This window comes from Catharus ustulatus, chromosome 7 (genome assembly GCF_009819885.2).
Source record: "Catharus ustulatus isolate bCatUst1 chromosome 7, bCatUst1.pri.v2, whole genome shotgun sequence".
Classification (NCBI taxonomy): domain Eukaryota; kingdom Metazoa; phylum Chordata; class Aves; order Passeriformes; family Turdidae; genus Catharus; species Catharus ustulatus.
Window position 1 is genome coordinate 27,199,602 of NC_046227.1, and position 15,962 is coordinate 27,215,563.

The 15,962-nt window shown below is 40.1% G+C and overlaps 1 protein-coding gene across 31 annotated transcripts in view; it reads right to left on the reverse strand.

Moving 5' to 3' along the window:
* The window catches only part of CLASP1 (cytoplasmic linker associated protein 1), a 170,290-nt gene that overhangs the window by 15,372 nt on the left and 138,956 nt on the right, over positions 1–15,962 (reverse strand). For 14 of the 31 annotated variants that reach the window (XM_033065098.1, XM_033065111.1, XM_033065103.1 and 11 more), the window contains 6 exons: positions 14,976–15,082; positions 9,992–10,108; positions 6,290–6,440; positions 5,578–5,824; positions 4,621–4,814; positions 2,872–3,000 (listed from right to left, as the gene is read on the reverse strand). In XM_033065098.1, the coding sequence (XP_032920989.1) occupies positions 2,872–3,000; positions 4,621–4,814; positions 5,578–5,824; positions 6,290–6,440; positions 9,992–10,108; positions 14,976–15,082 (945 nt within the window). The remainder of the gene's footprint in view (positions 1–2,871; positions 3,001–4,620; positions 4,815–5,577; positions 5,825–6,289; positions 6,441–9,991; positions 10,109–14,975; positions 15,083–15,962) is intronic. The other 17 variants (XM_033065122.1, XM_033065120.1, XM_033065117.1 and 14 more) reach the window with 4 other exon arrangements.

Genomic DNA, 15,962 nt, shown 5'->3' on the forward strand with positions numbered 1-15,962 from the left:
AAGAAACTTCAACTAGACAGTAGCACTCAGCTGGGGAAGGGGGTGATATCTGCTGGTTGGTGAATATGTTGTTTTTGTCATTTGATGTCTCCAGGCCATGTTGAACAACAGCAAAATTTGCAAAGACAAACAAACCTCCTTGGTTTCCAAAGAAGTGCCTCTTACTATGACTTCTTGGAGACAGTACCCAACATTAACAGTTCTGTTCCTCTTCAAATTCCCTCTGCTTAGCCACTTTAGATTGAGCCTCTGTGGGTCATATATAATTGAAACTGTGAGCAGTAGCTGGGAGCAATTAGCAATCTCTGTGCTGAAGGGGAAATTCAGGTCAGAAAGACCGAAACAGATACAGGTTGTCTAAACCAGACATTTTTTCCTAATTTACACGGCCTGTTGGACACCGAATTATCAAATCCTAACCAAGGATCACTTCTGTCTTCTGCTACAAAGCAGCAGCAGTCCAGAAACATAACAATTGGAGTGACATGTTATCAGGACATCACTGACACAAAGATTAACCCTTTTCCAACTAAATTATATACCAGCTTTTCTTGAAATAGTTCTTACAGTCTAGAGGAAGATTTGATTTTCTGTAGTTTAAGGATAGTGCACCACTCCCTTTAATACTGCTCTGATATAGTAAGAAAGCTGTAGAACAGACTGCTCAGAACTTCCTTTCCCTCTTCAGCTATCCTTTGAAAGTGCCCTTCACTCACAAACTGGTGAATCCTCATTTAATCTCCTGCTCAGTGGGATCCAGTCAAAGGGCAGCTCTTCCTCCCCTCTTGAGAAGAGCAGTGCTGCAAAGTCAGCAGTGGGAGCAAGCTGGAGGGCCACCATGGGAGAGAATTTGTGACCTTCTGGCTCTAGGCTATGAGTTTGACCAACTGAGCCATGCCCAAATGATCTCCCAGTTAATTTTTCACAGACTTAACTGATTCAGCAAGTCCCAACTAGAGGAAAAACTACTTAGAGCATATTCCCAGGAATATATTTCATATAGCTCATGTGGATACTCAAGTGCAGGTACCTTTCTTAACTTCAGGAATGCTGGTATCCTCAAACTACTGACAGAGAGATGATACCTTTCCTGGGCTGCATCATGGTTCTGAGTCTCACTTACACAGGGATCAGAAAATACTCATTCACAGAACAAAAAATCCAGAACCAGTGCCCCCACACAATACAGCTGTGCACACACAACAGATGGCAAAACAGGAATATACCTGCAGTGTCCTGCTGTGACAGCTGTCACCCAAAGGTCCTACTGCAGCTAATCAAACTGTGGCAAATCAAAGCCACACGATGTGCAGCACAGCAGCTACTTGCTGAGCACAGTACAGCTCAATTATTCTATATATAAGTGCCAGAACTCCCAGCTCTCATTCCTGGTTTAGGTTTATCTTTCTCTGCTTTTCCCTGAGAGGCACATCATGCAAATCCTAAAGAACCTTTCCACACCAAAAGAACATAGAGTCATAAAGCATGGTGTTCTCAACATCAGTCTTGATTTCTGTAAAACCCACCAGTCCCACAACAACAGTGAATTCTGAGGGGCATTAAAAGCAATGCCAGGGACAATCTGGAAAGATTCCTGCTAGAAAAGTTAGTTCTGGAGGATTCTCAGCCAAAAAATACAAAGGGCACTAAAAGTCAAGGTGAGCTGAGAAGCATGCGAGGAAAACTTGCCAATAAAAGGCACTCCTTCAGAACATAATGTTTTGTCTGACTGCTTTATCAGAAAATCAATTTACAACTGCTTCTTACTACTCCGAACTGAAAATGACAGGGGTGCAAAGGCTCTAAATCAAGAAGAGGAAGGTAGGCAGAGCAGGGCAGCCCTCATTCACTGAAGCATTAAGAGGAATCCAAACTGTTATTTTCTTTCCCCAAGAGTGTTTTTTGTTTTGCTGTTTTGATTTTCAAACAGTACAGTTTCTGCTACCCACAGTTAAAATAACCTTAGTGTCAGTCACCCAATGCTCTGGAGCACTCTGGTCTATTTTAATCATCTTTTCATGGCCAAATATCTCCAGAGATACCTAAAACTGCTAATTTAGAATAATCTTGTTGTAGAAAAGAATAAATGCCTTAGATTTCAAACCAAGGAGATTGGTAACAAAACCATGACAGACTGATATGGAAATTCTGGTAACAGTTTCCGTAAGTTTTACTTCAAACTTTCAACATGCACAAGGTAGATTAAAAGATCCAACTTGGAAATCAATCTACAAAGAGTAACTTTAAATGTAATTTGAACTGATCTACTTAAAATGTTATCATGTCCCTTAATTCTTGCTTTACTTCACTTCAGAATACTTTCAGTTTTGTATAAAAGTTCTCTCACAAAAAGGAAAATGCAACTTAACCTTCCCTTTGCTTCTTCCTCTGCCATTGCAGCATGACCTCTTCGTCCATTTTCTCCTGTGACTCACCAGTTCCCAATTTTCCAGCATGGCTCAATTTCACCATTCAGTTTTCATACAATTCTGCTTGAACACAGCCTTTGTGTTCTCCAGCACATTTTGTATTCTTACCTGTACACACAGAGGCAGCACGATGCCCCCAGTAATTAAACGTGCACTTTTTTCCTACAGTGTCTCAACCTCTCCCAGAATGCGCAGGGAAATCCTGGGACATTAACAAACAGTGGCATACCACTCCAGACAGCTCCAAGTCCACATAAAGAGCTCTGACAGTCTCCAATTTTTCCTCACTGTTTCAGCATGTAAAAATCCTGTCTCTTCATACTTGGGAGACTTAATACTCATTTGTTCCACTGTCAAGATGGCTCAACATCTTTGCCTGTTAAGTCTCACATTTCTTCAGCAGGTGCACATTGCTTTCCTAGTAGCTGAAAGGCCCACTCACCTCCTTGTGGGAATCTTTATGTGCTTCCAGTGTTTTCATGATAGTCAACTCCGCATAGTTCTTAAACCTCGCCGGCTGGTTCCGCAGGATCTCCCTCAGGACACGCAGCGCCAGGGCTCTTATCGAGTGCTGTGTTGAGAGAAACAGGCATTAGAAAGAGATTAGAAAAAGCTGCTTCTCAAAATCGTAGTTTGAAGTGAATTCTCATGGCTCTCTATGGCACCAGCCCCAGTGGAGTGAGTGGTGGAATCAATGTAACAAAATTCAGAATTGGTCTCCTTGCTTGCTGGTGCACAAAAAGCCACAGAAAATGGCTGTTCTCACACATACAATCAGAATGACTACTTTCCTAAATTCCATATTCTTTTAGCAATGAAATACAAATTTGTACTCACAGGAGGACATTTGCCTTACATGAATCTACAGAGAAGGTCAGATCAGGTATGTTTTGCCTTTCCTCTTTTGCTCAGCTTGGCAGATACCAAACTGGGCTCCATTCGTGCCACAAAGTTGTTTCTCATGTACTAGAGGAGTAAAACTGACTTCCTGTAACTCCTATGGAAATTACTTTCAAGGACTTAAGTTACTGTAGTCAACACTGACCTATGTCTTCATCCTTCATACCAAGAGATTAAGAGCAGAAGAGATTTATAACACCTGTTTCAATTTCATAACTTACATTAAATTTTTGACCTGTGGCCACTCCAAATAGATTTCATTATTTCAGCAGAGGAATACATACTTTACTTCCTCTGCCTTTAAAATATATGCTTTGCTACTCATCTGCAAAATTCACACAGTAGCACAATTCACATGTACTCAAGACAAAGTCACCAGACCTTCTGATACTTGTGTGATGGTGCTATCATTAAACATGTAGAATAGAGCAGCTCAAGCTTAAATTAAGAACAATGACTGAGAAAATGTCAGCCACCCATCCTGCTTCAAAATTAACATTTCTGAGACCACGACATATTTTACAAGGAGTATAAGAAATACAACAGATTTTTGAATCAGATGAAACAAAAAAAAAAAAAATTAGAGTGCTTTGAAGTCTCAGTATTGTAACATTCAGATAGAGCATGGCTCTGATGTGAAGGTGCAGTGGGGTGGTGAGCCTTTACCAAATATCATTATGCTGCAAGCTGAACAAATATCCTCAAATTGAAAAAAGCCTAGCCTATAAATTACCACTTTGATCAACTACCAAACATAAAGCTGTGATAATAACACAGTTTTTTTTAACTTTCCAAAACAAGATCCCCTACAAAAGCAGCTTGTCCTTGAAGACATTTTTACAAGAGACGAGAGACCCATCCCATGAGATCTAATACCCTGGGTCTTTAAAACACACAGGGGAAAAAAAAATATTCTAGAATGCCTTTATTCTCCTTTGCTGGGAATGGGTATAATATAGCTAAGAGTTTGTAACTTCATCCTAACTCAGAAGAGAGTAACTGAAGTCTTGACAGTTTTTTACTAGACTAGAACTTATTTTCTGATTCTAGTTCGATTTCTTAGCTATTTATTAGTAACACTCTGGAAGGAGGGAGAAAAACTGGGACATTTTGGAATTACTTAAAACTTGTCATTGAACAGAGTGAAAACTAGAGTTGTCAACCTTCAAAAGAAAAAATGAGCAGTGCAGTATCACTGATGAGTGGCAGGTTTCATTTGAACTGGTGTGTAGAAATTATTACCCAAGATAAAGCAAAGTACAGGAGAGTTAAGACAAAATCTACATCTCACATCTTTGTCTCCAAGCGTTTCCAGCAGTAAGAGCAGAATGGTTTTGAAATGCTCCTCCCAAACGCCAAGATTATCTTCCCTTGTGATCTTTAGCAATTCCAGGAGAGCTCCTTTCCGCTCTTCCACCCGCTCGTTGTGGTTGGAGAGCTCTTTCAGAAGATCAGCCACCAAATCCGAATGGTCAATGGGTACTTCTAGGACAAATGGCAGCAAATCATTTGGAGAAATGGGGAAAAGATCAAAGGTGCCAAAACTGCTCACCCTCTACGGAATAAAGTTCATGTAACAAAGGGGCCCCTCAAAAATGCATCACCTTCCAGGTGGCCTCAGTCAAGCAGGCAACAGAATCTGACTAGCCCATAATTCAATTTGAGTTCATAGCACAGCTCATGCATCTGCACATGGCTTCTAACGAACCAGGAAGTGATGACAACTGGATTTCTTCCAGTTCCAACAATTACTTCTACAAGATGAGAACTGCCGTGGTTTTTCCCAGACATCCACACCCAAAACCAGTGGTCACATGTATGACCTTTAGATTAAAGTACAGTGACTCATCAGTGTACTGCAAAAGAATAAAGCTGATGTGTAGCTGCACTTAAATGAAGTCAAACACTCAATAACAACAAGCTGTTGAGTGAGGAGTTTCAGCCATGAAGAGGGGAAGGTCCCAAAGCAGTGTCCCTACACACGCATGTGGATGCTTAAGGGAGTAGTTTGCAGGAAACCCCAGGCAAACAAGAATCAAAACCACAGCACAATATTTTTTCTCAACAGCCACAGATGAGGTTCTGCTGGGACATGAGAACAAAGGATATTTCATACCAAGCTCAACTCAGATGCAATGTAATACACAACACATGCACGGGCAGGCACGTATCTGAGGACACTACCCATACACAAACACGCCAGGAGGCAGCGAGCTGCCTGCAGTGTTAGAGGTGAGCTGATACAAACCATCCCGAAGCTGATCCATGTCATCATCAAACACTGCCTCCTTCAGGGCAGTCTTGTCATAAGTGTTGATGGTGTCAGCATAAGGGTAGGGGTTGTACTCCCGAGCACGGGGCCCTGAAAAGGCGCGGGGAGGTTGCGTGTTCAGGAGGGAGGTTTTGTTATCCAGAGCCATCCTTCCGCCTTCCACAATGTCACTGCTCCCACGGACATCACCACTAGGGAGAGCAAGGCCACCATCTCGAGACACCTGGGGGAATCAAACAGAGGAAAAAAGGTATGTGCAAAATTCTATGGGAACTGTAGCAGTTTTGGAGTTCACCCATCAATAGGAAAAGGCACAGAATTATTTACTTGTATTATTTATATACTTTATATACTTAAATAAAACTTTGATTACTACCGCTTTTTTTCACACAACTACACCTGCTCAAAAATATCTCATGATCACAGTATGACTATGAACTTGGAGTGGTCACAGGTCCTAAGCCTGTGAAGGAAACCATCCATATGCTTTTTAAGAACTGACATTACCCATTACAGACCTGACTACACACACTCCAGGCAAAAGCCATCACTGAGCCATGCTGAGTCTGAGGAACACCAGCACTGTTTCAATCCTTCATGGGATTCATGAAGACCATCTGCAGACAGGTTTTATCATAATGTTTTAAAATTTCACCTATCTGAGGACATTAATCAACAGAATACTTACAATGTCACAGTCTTTCTTTCCATCACGTTTGATCGGCTCATTCAGGTCCTCTTGACTACGGAAACTAAATTTCTCAATTGCTTCTGTGACTCCACGAAGAGAGCTGTAGATTTCATCAGAGTTTAGGTTCTCCGTGTCATAATCCAGCATACTAAAGACCAAACGTATATGAAATGTTACAAATGAAATTGGAGTCTGCATCTGACTTAACAAAAACAAGCTGGAGACAGATGGTTTGGAGTAGCTTTTCTACCAGTGACGTCTAACACAACATGGATGGAATCAGAGTTCAGGTCTGAGTTTCCCCCCAAATGGGAACACAAGGAGAACACATTGCTGTAAGTGAAGGGAAAACAGGTCCACTGTTTCTTACATTCAGGAAGCGTGCTACCTCCTGTAAACCAAAAACTCTATCCCCAGTTTGGCAATGGTATAATTTCAAAAGGAAAATAATATCAATCACTATGAGAACTCAAAGGGTTGTGACAGCTGGTGGAAATGAAATCAGTGAAATTTAAGTTTAATACTATATGAAACTATGACAAATTTAAATGGAAAGAAAAATGTAACTTGACATAAACCTTAGTCTAACATGGCCCATTTTAATTTATAAAGTAGTAAAACCTAACTCACTTGCATAACACCTTGAAAAAAAAGCACTTCAGTATTTGGCGTAAATTTGGGAATTCTCTCACTCAAATGACACTTTCTTGCAGTCTGTTTGTTCCTCAGAAATTTCCCAGCAACATAAATCCTCAAAAGTTTTGGGATTCCTTGAGGAGCTATCCAAAATTAAGTCCCACGATAAAATGCCTTGCATGCAAGGGGACAAGATATTAAAAGATACGGCTAAAGAGAAGTTCCTACAAGCTTCAAGAAAATAAAAAAGTATTATTGGCAGGGCTTTGCTCTATCTAGGAGAAGTTGAGTTTGCATGACAATCACTAAATTAATAGATCCAGCAAGAGAGAAGAACAATTTCTGGCAGAGTCTCAGATCTCAGTAGAGCCAGAAGCAAATAGACTGAATCAGACATTTACATCAAGTTGTTTGTCAATAAATGGCAAGAAGTGGCTCCCTACAGTGGTGAATTACTATTTCATAACATTTTGGGAAGAATGACAGGATGGGCTTTGGAGGCAGATGGTTGAACTGAGTTGTGTTCCTTTTCCACAAAAGAAAGATTCCCTATGAGGTGGGTGGGGGAAAAACCCAAACAAACAAACAAGAAAATCCCCTCTGAATTCTGGGTACACAGCTGTTATTTTCAATGGAATCAAAAGCAGGATATTAAATATCTATTAAATATCTAGAACCACAGCTTTTTTTCTGGAAGAAACTTGGGAACTTCAGACAGAGGATAAGATTGGCTGCCCAGTTCCTTTGAGATTAACACACTGAAAATAGCCATAATCCCTGGCTCCCAAGCAACGTGTTCGCACTGCACTCACACAAGCATCAGCACCATGTCTTTTGGCAAAGAAACCAAAGAACAACTCCCCAAACAGTGTCTGGCAGGCCAGGGAGAATGAGAAATCACTTAGCAGACCAAGATCAGGAAACAAAAGCTGTTCATAAACCTACAGAAGTTGAAGTATTTCAGGCTTTTCAGACAGCTGAACAGTAATGCACTGTGAAGGCTTTCCAGACAGAAGGCAAGGCAGTTCTTAGGTTCTTTAAAAGTACCAGTCAGGAATAGGAAAATCTTTGTTTCATAAGATCTCAAAAATACACGTTTTGAGCTCAAGCATGTTTAATTGATAGATCTTAAAAGGTTTTTCATACAACTTTGAAGTGGGCATTGAAATCACCATTTGAATAGGTATTCATGTGACTGTACCTGTGTACTCACACCAAGAGATGACATGACTTACCCAAAGGTCACACAATTAAATCCATGGCAGAAAACTCAAGAAATAATCACAAATATAATACTGATAATGAAACTGCTGAAATAATCACTTCTTTCCTCAGTGATGAATTTTGCCCTACACTGTTACCAAAGAACAATCAGAATACAGACTCTTCAGTGCTAAAGGACTAAGGCAATTTCTCAGAGCCACCAAACTGATGCATTTGTCAAAGCACAAACCCACATTTTAATAAAAATCTAAAGAATCCAGTGATTTCATGTCAGGAGTAAGCCTGTGTAGGAGGTCACATTATGGCTGTGCTCTACATGAATGAAAATTCTACAATGTGAACGCACGTCTCTACTGACAGTATGTGCACTGGAATACTTCACAGACAACACAATGGGGGAATAAAAGTACAATGGAACTACACTCACCTTTCAGGGAAAAAAAGGCACAAAAGGGAAAAAAAATATGACTCATGCAGAAAACTAGAGGAAAGGCACAGGATGAATAAGAAGTGAGTAGAGATGAGCAGTGTTTAGGGATGTCACAACATTATTTTCCACCTGCTGCACAAAACCAAGGCAGCTTTCTATATGTTTATCAAGATACAATTTGGCAATTTTCCAGTCTGGCATGAAATAAATTTTTCTTCCATAAACTGTTATTCAGTTTCCAATCCCAACTATGTGTAAGTAATCCACAGTTTAGTGTCTTCAAGCAGTACACAGTAACTCACATCCTTGCACTTTCAGGCTCTGGTCTGGAATACATGTTACATTATTCCAAACCTTATTATCTGGTGTCAGATAAAAGAAGACAGAAAAAACACTCTCAAGTATTTTTATTCCAAAAATCAACATGGATCTCCTATACAGATACCTTGACAATGTCCTAGCAGAGTCAGAATATCAATTTAAAGTTTTTAATTCTGCAGGTATTCACAGAGGTACCTACTACTGCATTCTACTTTCTCTCTCAGATGTCACAGGTTCTCAAATTTGGAGCCCTTAAAGAAAGCCTTCTTCACTTTTCTTTCAATAGTTTTTCATTAGGACCTTTTGCTTTAAGCAAAGACTACATGTAGTCCTTCCTCAGGTAACAGATACATCTAAGTCAGGAGAAACCACATTTACAGATGGTCTGTTGTCAGGGTTTAAAATTTTAAAAATCCAAGGAATTTAACAGAGATCTGATTTGTATTCAGGTTGGGTTTTTTGCCTTAAAACCAGCATACAGCTTTAGTCCAGTATATTGATCCAAGAGCTGTATGCAGACTGAAACAAAATGTGAGGGCACAGGAGGAGGAATAGATATCAAAATTGCCACTGATAAACACAAAATCTTGTGATAAGGTAAGGACAATTTTAATTTCAATACTACAAATTTCCAAGATGTGCCACAATCACATTATACAATCAAAGTTCTTTGTGAAATAATTTCTGAGCTGTATGTGTCCATCTGGAGGTACTCGAGTGCCACACGCACCGTGCAGCCAAACTGAAAGATCCTGCCCCAATATTGTAACGCAACCAGTGCCTGCCAAAAAGTGCTCAGCAACTGTGTTCTGCATTGGAAACTGACTGTGAAGCGTCCTCCCTGCCATCTTCTCGAATTGTTGCAAGAGTCTGGAAAAATCCACATTTTTTTATGCCCACTTGCACGCTGCATCTTCCCCAAGCAGCAAGTGGCTGCCCATCACCCTGCTCTCTGAAAGCTTTCATCATCTGTTTTCCTTTTCCAACCAAAGCCTCTGCAAATCCCACATTTGAACAAACCCTGTGATGTGAAAGGTAAATAATACTGTGACACCTCAGACAAGTTGGTTTAACAGGTAGCTTGTTACCTGGGAGAGTAAGAGCGTCTGAAAGTCTTGTGGGAAGGAGCAGTGGGGATGGAGTTAGGCTGAGAAAGGGGAGGGGGGTGCTTCGACAGCCCATCTGCACTCCAACCCCAGAGCCGACTGCCGTGACCAGAGGAGAAAAAAAAGAGAGAAAAAACAGAGAAAGGAGAGGGAGGAAAAAAAAAAAAGAAACTATAATCTGAGTGGCTTAGTGTTGTCATGCTGCCTTGGAGAGAGAAAAAAATTAATAGAAACAAAATTAAACAAGAATACTCCATTGCGCCTCACAAGTCTTTGTTTTGGTCTTTATTATTCATTTCCATTTTTATTCCTAACATATTATGATTCACAAAAAATCCAGTCCCTGCTTGTACTAACCAGTAGATTTTACAAATGGATATAGCCTCTATAAACAACTCCATTTATAATGTTCTATGCAAACAATCCCTGGCCACATGTGTATTCTATTTCTAAGCAATAGGATTTCCCTGGAAGAAAGGAAAACTGGCATTTATTTTTTCATTAGACACCTAAAGGTACCTTGTTAAAGGCTGTCTCCTGGTGCCTCTATAAAAACCTGTAATCAGGCCCTACACAATCAGAAAACTTCTGCAGGGCTTAAGATCTGATCCTGTTTCACCAGATTCAAACTGAACCCAAATATGCAACAAGTGAAAGTCACTCTAGAGTGTAAATGTATCATGGGGACTTGGCCCAGGTCTCAGCAGACAAAGCTGGAAAGACTGGGTGAAACCAGCCTCTGAGTTGATTCAGATCACTCCTTAAACTTTCACAGGCCCATTTAAGTTATTGTATGACCCTGTGCTTTTTGGTCAAGACAGCCATTCCCATGTCAGTTTGTCTAACCTCTGCTTTTGTCCTTTTCGCATTATGGTACATGGATTTTCAAAATCACCTCCTAAATGAGAATAAATGCTTGAGCTGGTGGAGTATTCACAACACCACTTTGTTTCTATTACATTTCAGCACATTGTCTTGGATAGCTGTATTTGTATATATGCAAGTGAAAGATACTTTCAAATCACAAGCAACAAACAAGTCAAGAAATGCTCCAGTGCAAACAGCACAAAGCCAGTTAAAAAACTCCTCTGAAGCACAGTGTCAAGAATTTCACTCATTAACCAGCAATCAAATCCCACAGCTATTACATGCCAGTATTATCAAGGAAACACCCCAGACTCCTGATCAGAAGTCTCACAGCTCAGGTCTCACCTACCTGAACATGGGCCACCAAACAATGCAGGTTTGTCCTTATTGTACAAAGTGGGTGCCTTATTTTAATTCTGTTTCCATGCCTTTCCTTGCTCAACTTAATATTGAGACTGTCAGATTTTGTTTTAATGGTATTTCTTATTATCAGTGAAATAGCAAGCATGTAAATTTACACAGCCAGATAAAATTGTAGCCTTTTATTCTGATGCATTTCCTCTACAGTTCTTTGAAGGACTCCATTGTTGTTTAAATTTTGGGTGATTTTTATTTGTTTTTAATAATCAAAACTAAGCACAGACTACTGGGCTACTAATAATGACAGAAACTCATTCCAAATGCATTCATTTGATATTCATTCAATTACTCCTACAAAAGTCTAGGTGAAAATTCCCAACCTGAATGTAACATTTATGTTTGCAAAAGTTGATTTACCATTCAGAACAGTATTCTAACACCAAAGGACTCCACAATTTAGCATTTCCTTTTTGTACTACAACATAATTTATTAAATCTCAGAAGATTTTCTCTGTCCAACAAACCTGAGCCATTTATCTGTGCTTTATCTAGAAAACATTCTTCTCTTTCAGTCTGAAGTCTGGGTTTTTGGGTTTTTTTCCTATTATATTGAGTCTTCCCAAGTGCCCTTCCCTGTCTTATTTTTCAGAAAGCACATCTTTCCTCCATAACTTCTCTCACTAAAAACTAAAACCGCAAAGGAGAAAAAAAAAAGCAGATACGAATGCAGAAGTAACTCACAGATGTAGTGGATATGTTATAGTGACCATGAAGCAGAACTGGAGGGAGTAAATGAAGGCAGGAGAAAGGACCCTGAAAGCATGCTACACTCCTGAAGACTTTAGGGGACACAGACACACAAATCAGCTGTTTGCAGAGTCCACTTCAACCAAAACATTCAAATACATGTACACATAAACACACACACACAACTCCCAAAAAATCAGTCATCTGGAGTACATACATAATATTGTAAATCTGTATCAATGAAATATTGCTGACTAACATTGAGGATATTGCTCACAAACCATTAGTAATATGGGAGAGCAGCTATGCTTAGCAGCATTTTCATATTCCTACATGGCCCAAACCCTTTCTACACATATCCCGGCTCCAAAGAGAGTATGCCTCTGGATCTGACTCTGATCTGTGAAGCAAGAAAAAAAATACAAGGAAAGCATAATCTTCAAAAGCAAAGCAGGCATTAAGAACTGGAGATAATCCTTCCACTGATTACACTCAGGCTGCCTGTACAAGACCTGGGCAGGGACAAGGCAAGCAGAGCCTGCACACAGAGCACCCCATGAGGCAATGGGAATACACAACCTGACTACAAACCTTTGGCAGTAGGCTACATGAAAATGTAAAGCCAAGCCTAATTTTGGAGGAGAGCTACACAGAGAAACTGGGAATCTCTTTCCTTTTACACTGCTATCAGAATGACCTGGGTGCACTTATGTTCCAAGTTTGTAGGGAGAAAAGTGACATTTCACAGCAATGCTAAATAGCAAATGACAACATTTGAAATGGAAACATGACACTGAAAACACCTGTACCAAAGAGTGCAACACTGCAGCATACCCTACTTACCACAATCTGTCAGCACATCTTTCAAAGCCTCTTCTCTGAAAGGACAACCAGAGCTAAATTCTCCCTTTAAGTGAGGACCATGCCCAAACTGTGCTACACAAGACATTTTCAAGAAGGATGCAACCCAGCAGAGCATCAGAAGCTACTGTCCCTGATTTCAGTACTTGTTACTGCCTTTCCTACAAATAGCAAAAATCTGCAGATACTGCTGTAGCTCAGAAGGCACTCAGGACAAAAATATACAGCTTCTCTCTTCCAAGTATTTCAAAGGGCTTTCATAACCACTTCCACCTTTACTTATCACTGAAGAATAACTTTTAAACATCACTCTTGAATAACTAAATCCAGCAAGGAAGCAGGACACACTTCTCAAAAAGACACCTAAATTTTTGATTAAACACCTCCAAGAACTCTATAGAAAACAGAAGAAATTATCAAAGGAAATTCCTGGCCAACTGCATCCATGGCAGAATGCCCTGGAATTATATGCCCTCTCAAACTAGTCCTTGAGAACAAATCACATATGGAAAGAAACCCTTCAGTTTCTAAACCCAAAATGCTTGAAAGCAACAGCAACAATGTACACTGGATGCTTTAATCAATACTTTGATATTTGCCTCCTGACATCAAGAGGTGAGAAGGCAAACAGAAAACCGTGAGTGAAGTGGCAATAAACAATCATGTCCCAATGGCAAAACCCAAAAAGCATGGTAAAAGGTTGTGGAATTATAAAATAAGTGCCACATGCAAACATGGCAAACAAAACCACAACGTAACCACAGGGAGACACAGCTAATAATTTCCCATGACAGAAATCAGCAGGGCAACAATGCTCAAGCTAGTCAAAAAGGAAGCACCACAGTTGGAACTGTTCCCCTGAAACTCTACCACTTAATTTCTTAATGAAACCTTTGTGGAAAAAAAATCATAATAGGCAACTTGGCTTTGGCTTGCAAACTTGGCTTAGTTTTGAATTACAGCACATTTAGGAAGTCACAAAGATGTATTTAGATATGCAAAATTTTCTCAGGAAAACCCCAATGATTCCTATGCTGCTGGAATTAGTATAATTATTCATTAATTCATTAAATGCTAAAGGCCTGTACTTTTCCTGACACTGGAACTCATGTGTCTAAGCACCCCTTTCAGAGACTGTTTTGCAAGTAACAAGGGTAGATCAAGAGATTTCAGTGTAAACTATTACAGATTTCAATGTAAACTACTATACTGCACTATGAACTGTAGTCCTCACCCAACATGGTTCCTTATGTTTCTTCTACAACCTGTCATGAAGAGGACATGCAGACAAGGGCATCCAAATTTCAGCTTTTCCAGCATGAACCAGGTAACAGCTTGCTACTTTCATCCAATATTTCTATGATCCTAGAACATACTGTTTACAATGTCATCTCCCCTGCTCTAAGTTTTAATCCTGCAAAACATCCACTCCCATCCATTCCCAGCAGCCAAGAGACCACACTGGCTGAATACAAGATATTGGAATGGACCAATATACTCTAAAGTAGCACCTGCAGATTCAGCAAAACACCTGGTTGCAATAGACCTGCTGCCCGAAAGACCAGGCCACTGCTCTGCTGGTGAGGAGCCAGGTGAGCAAGCTGGGGGGCATTCAGCACTGAAACACAGTCACCACTTCTGCTTGTCCTGCACCCTTCACAAAGAGTAAAAGGGGAACAGCAGATACAGCACTTCTCTCAGCAGCATAAGCCCTGTACTACAGCCAGAAGAATTAAAAGCCCACACCTAAAAAATAGGCACAATCTGAAAGTCCTGTTCTGAGAGTCATTACAGACTTTGTGACATAAGCAATCTCAACAAGACCTTATTTCCAACGCTGCCAATTAACATTACCTTTGTTACCCACAAATGTAATTCTGAAGAAGGCCACAAAAGAAAATTAATATGATAAGAAAAGACATTAAGGTTACACAGACATCATGAGGACTGGAACACTGAGGTCAGTCACCAGCCACATATTATCATGTTCAAACACTGCTTCTTTGCAGAAATCTACTGCAAACTTATTGTCTTGTTTCTGCTTTCAAAGTGAGTCATATTCTGCAAATGCACACTCGGTGTTGAAATCCTTTAGTATTTTGCAAGGAGTTTAATTAGCCTGCCACATTACCTTGGAGACAGTCCACCATGGGAACAGTTGGTAGGTGAAGTTAAGGGGCTGGTTCTGCTGCTGGAGTGCCGGGAAGGAGTCCGACCAAGGGTATTGCTGGGGGAGCCCTGACACAGAAGCAGGAAGACAGGGATTAGCAACGTGTTGCAATGCACAGGCAGGAGTACAACAACAGGTCCAAACAGTGCCTCTGTTTGCTCTAGACAAGCTTAGTGCAGTTTTGATTATGCCTCTTGACCCAAAAATCTGCAGCCACAGTTCAGGTAGTTATTAATATGCTCCTGAAAATATGACTGAGGACAAAGTGCATGTGCACTTCTCTACAACCCACAGAACCTGCAATTTAAATACAGAACATGTATGGCCTGCAAATATTGCCAGAGAAATGGTTCATCAATTCAGCTTCTCAAACAAGATTTGCAAGGCTCCAAAATATGTTCACCATTACCCTGGCAATTTAGTATTCTAATTACAGAGCTATTTTCCACATTGTCTAAAGCATTCTGATTATGCTTGTTAAGAGCATAAATAAGCAGTCTAACTTACCATTTTTCCACTGGCCTGCACAATCTTTTATACCACAGCAAAATGAGTAGAAATTGCCCTCAATTCTGACACTTTTCACACAGAGTAGAAAGAATTAGAGAATCCAGACCATTTGCCTGGAAGCCTAACGCTGCAGTTCTAGTTTACACTAAATTCTACTTAGCCCTGTGGAAGTGCAAAGATAGGAGGGTTCAAATTCCAGCAAGTTCATAAGATTTCCACATTAAAAAGACAAAATTCCCTAATCCTTACTTCTCTGGAAAGGGAAAGAAATTTCCTATTTAAATCTACTAACATATTTCTTCAGTGAAATAAAAATATGTAAGAGCTTCATATAAGAGCAAAACATAAGGTAATAGGCATAGACTAAGGTGACCTTGTAGGTCACACTAAAGATCCTGCAAGCTTCTTAATAGACAATGTAACTGTTATTAAACTGAT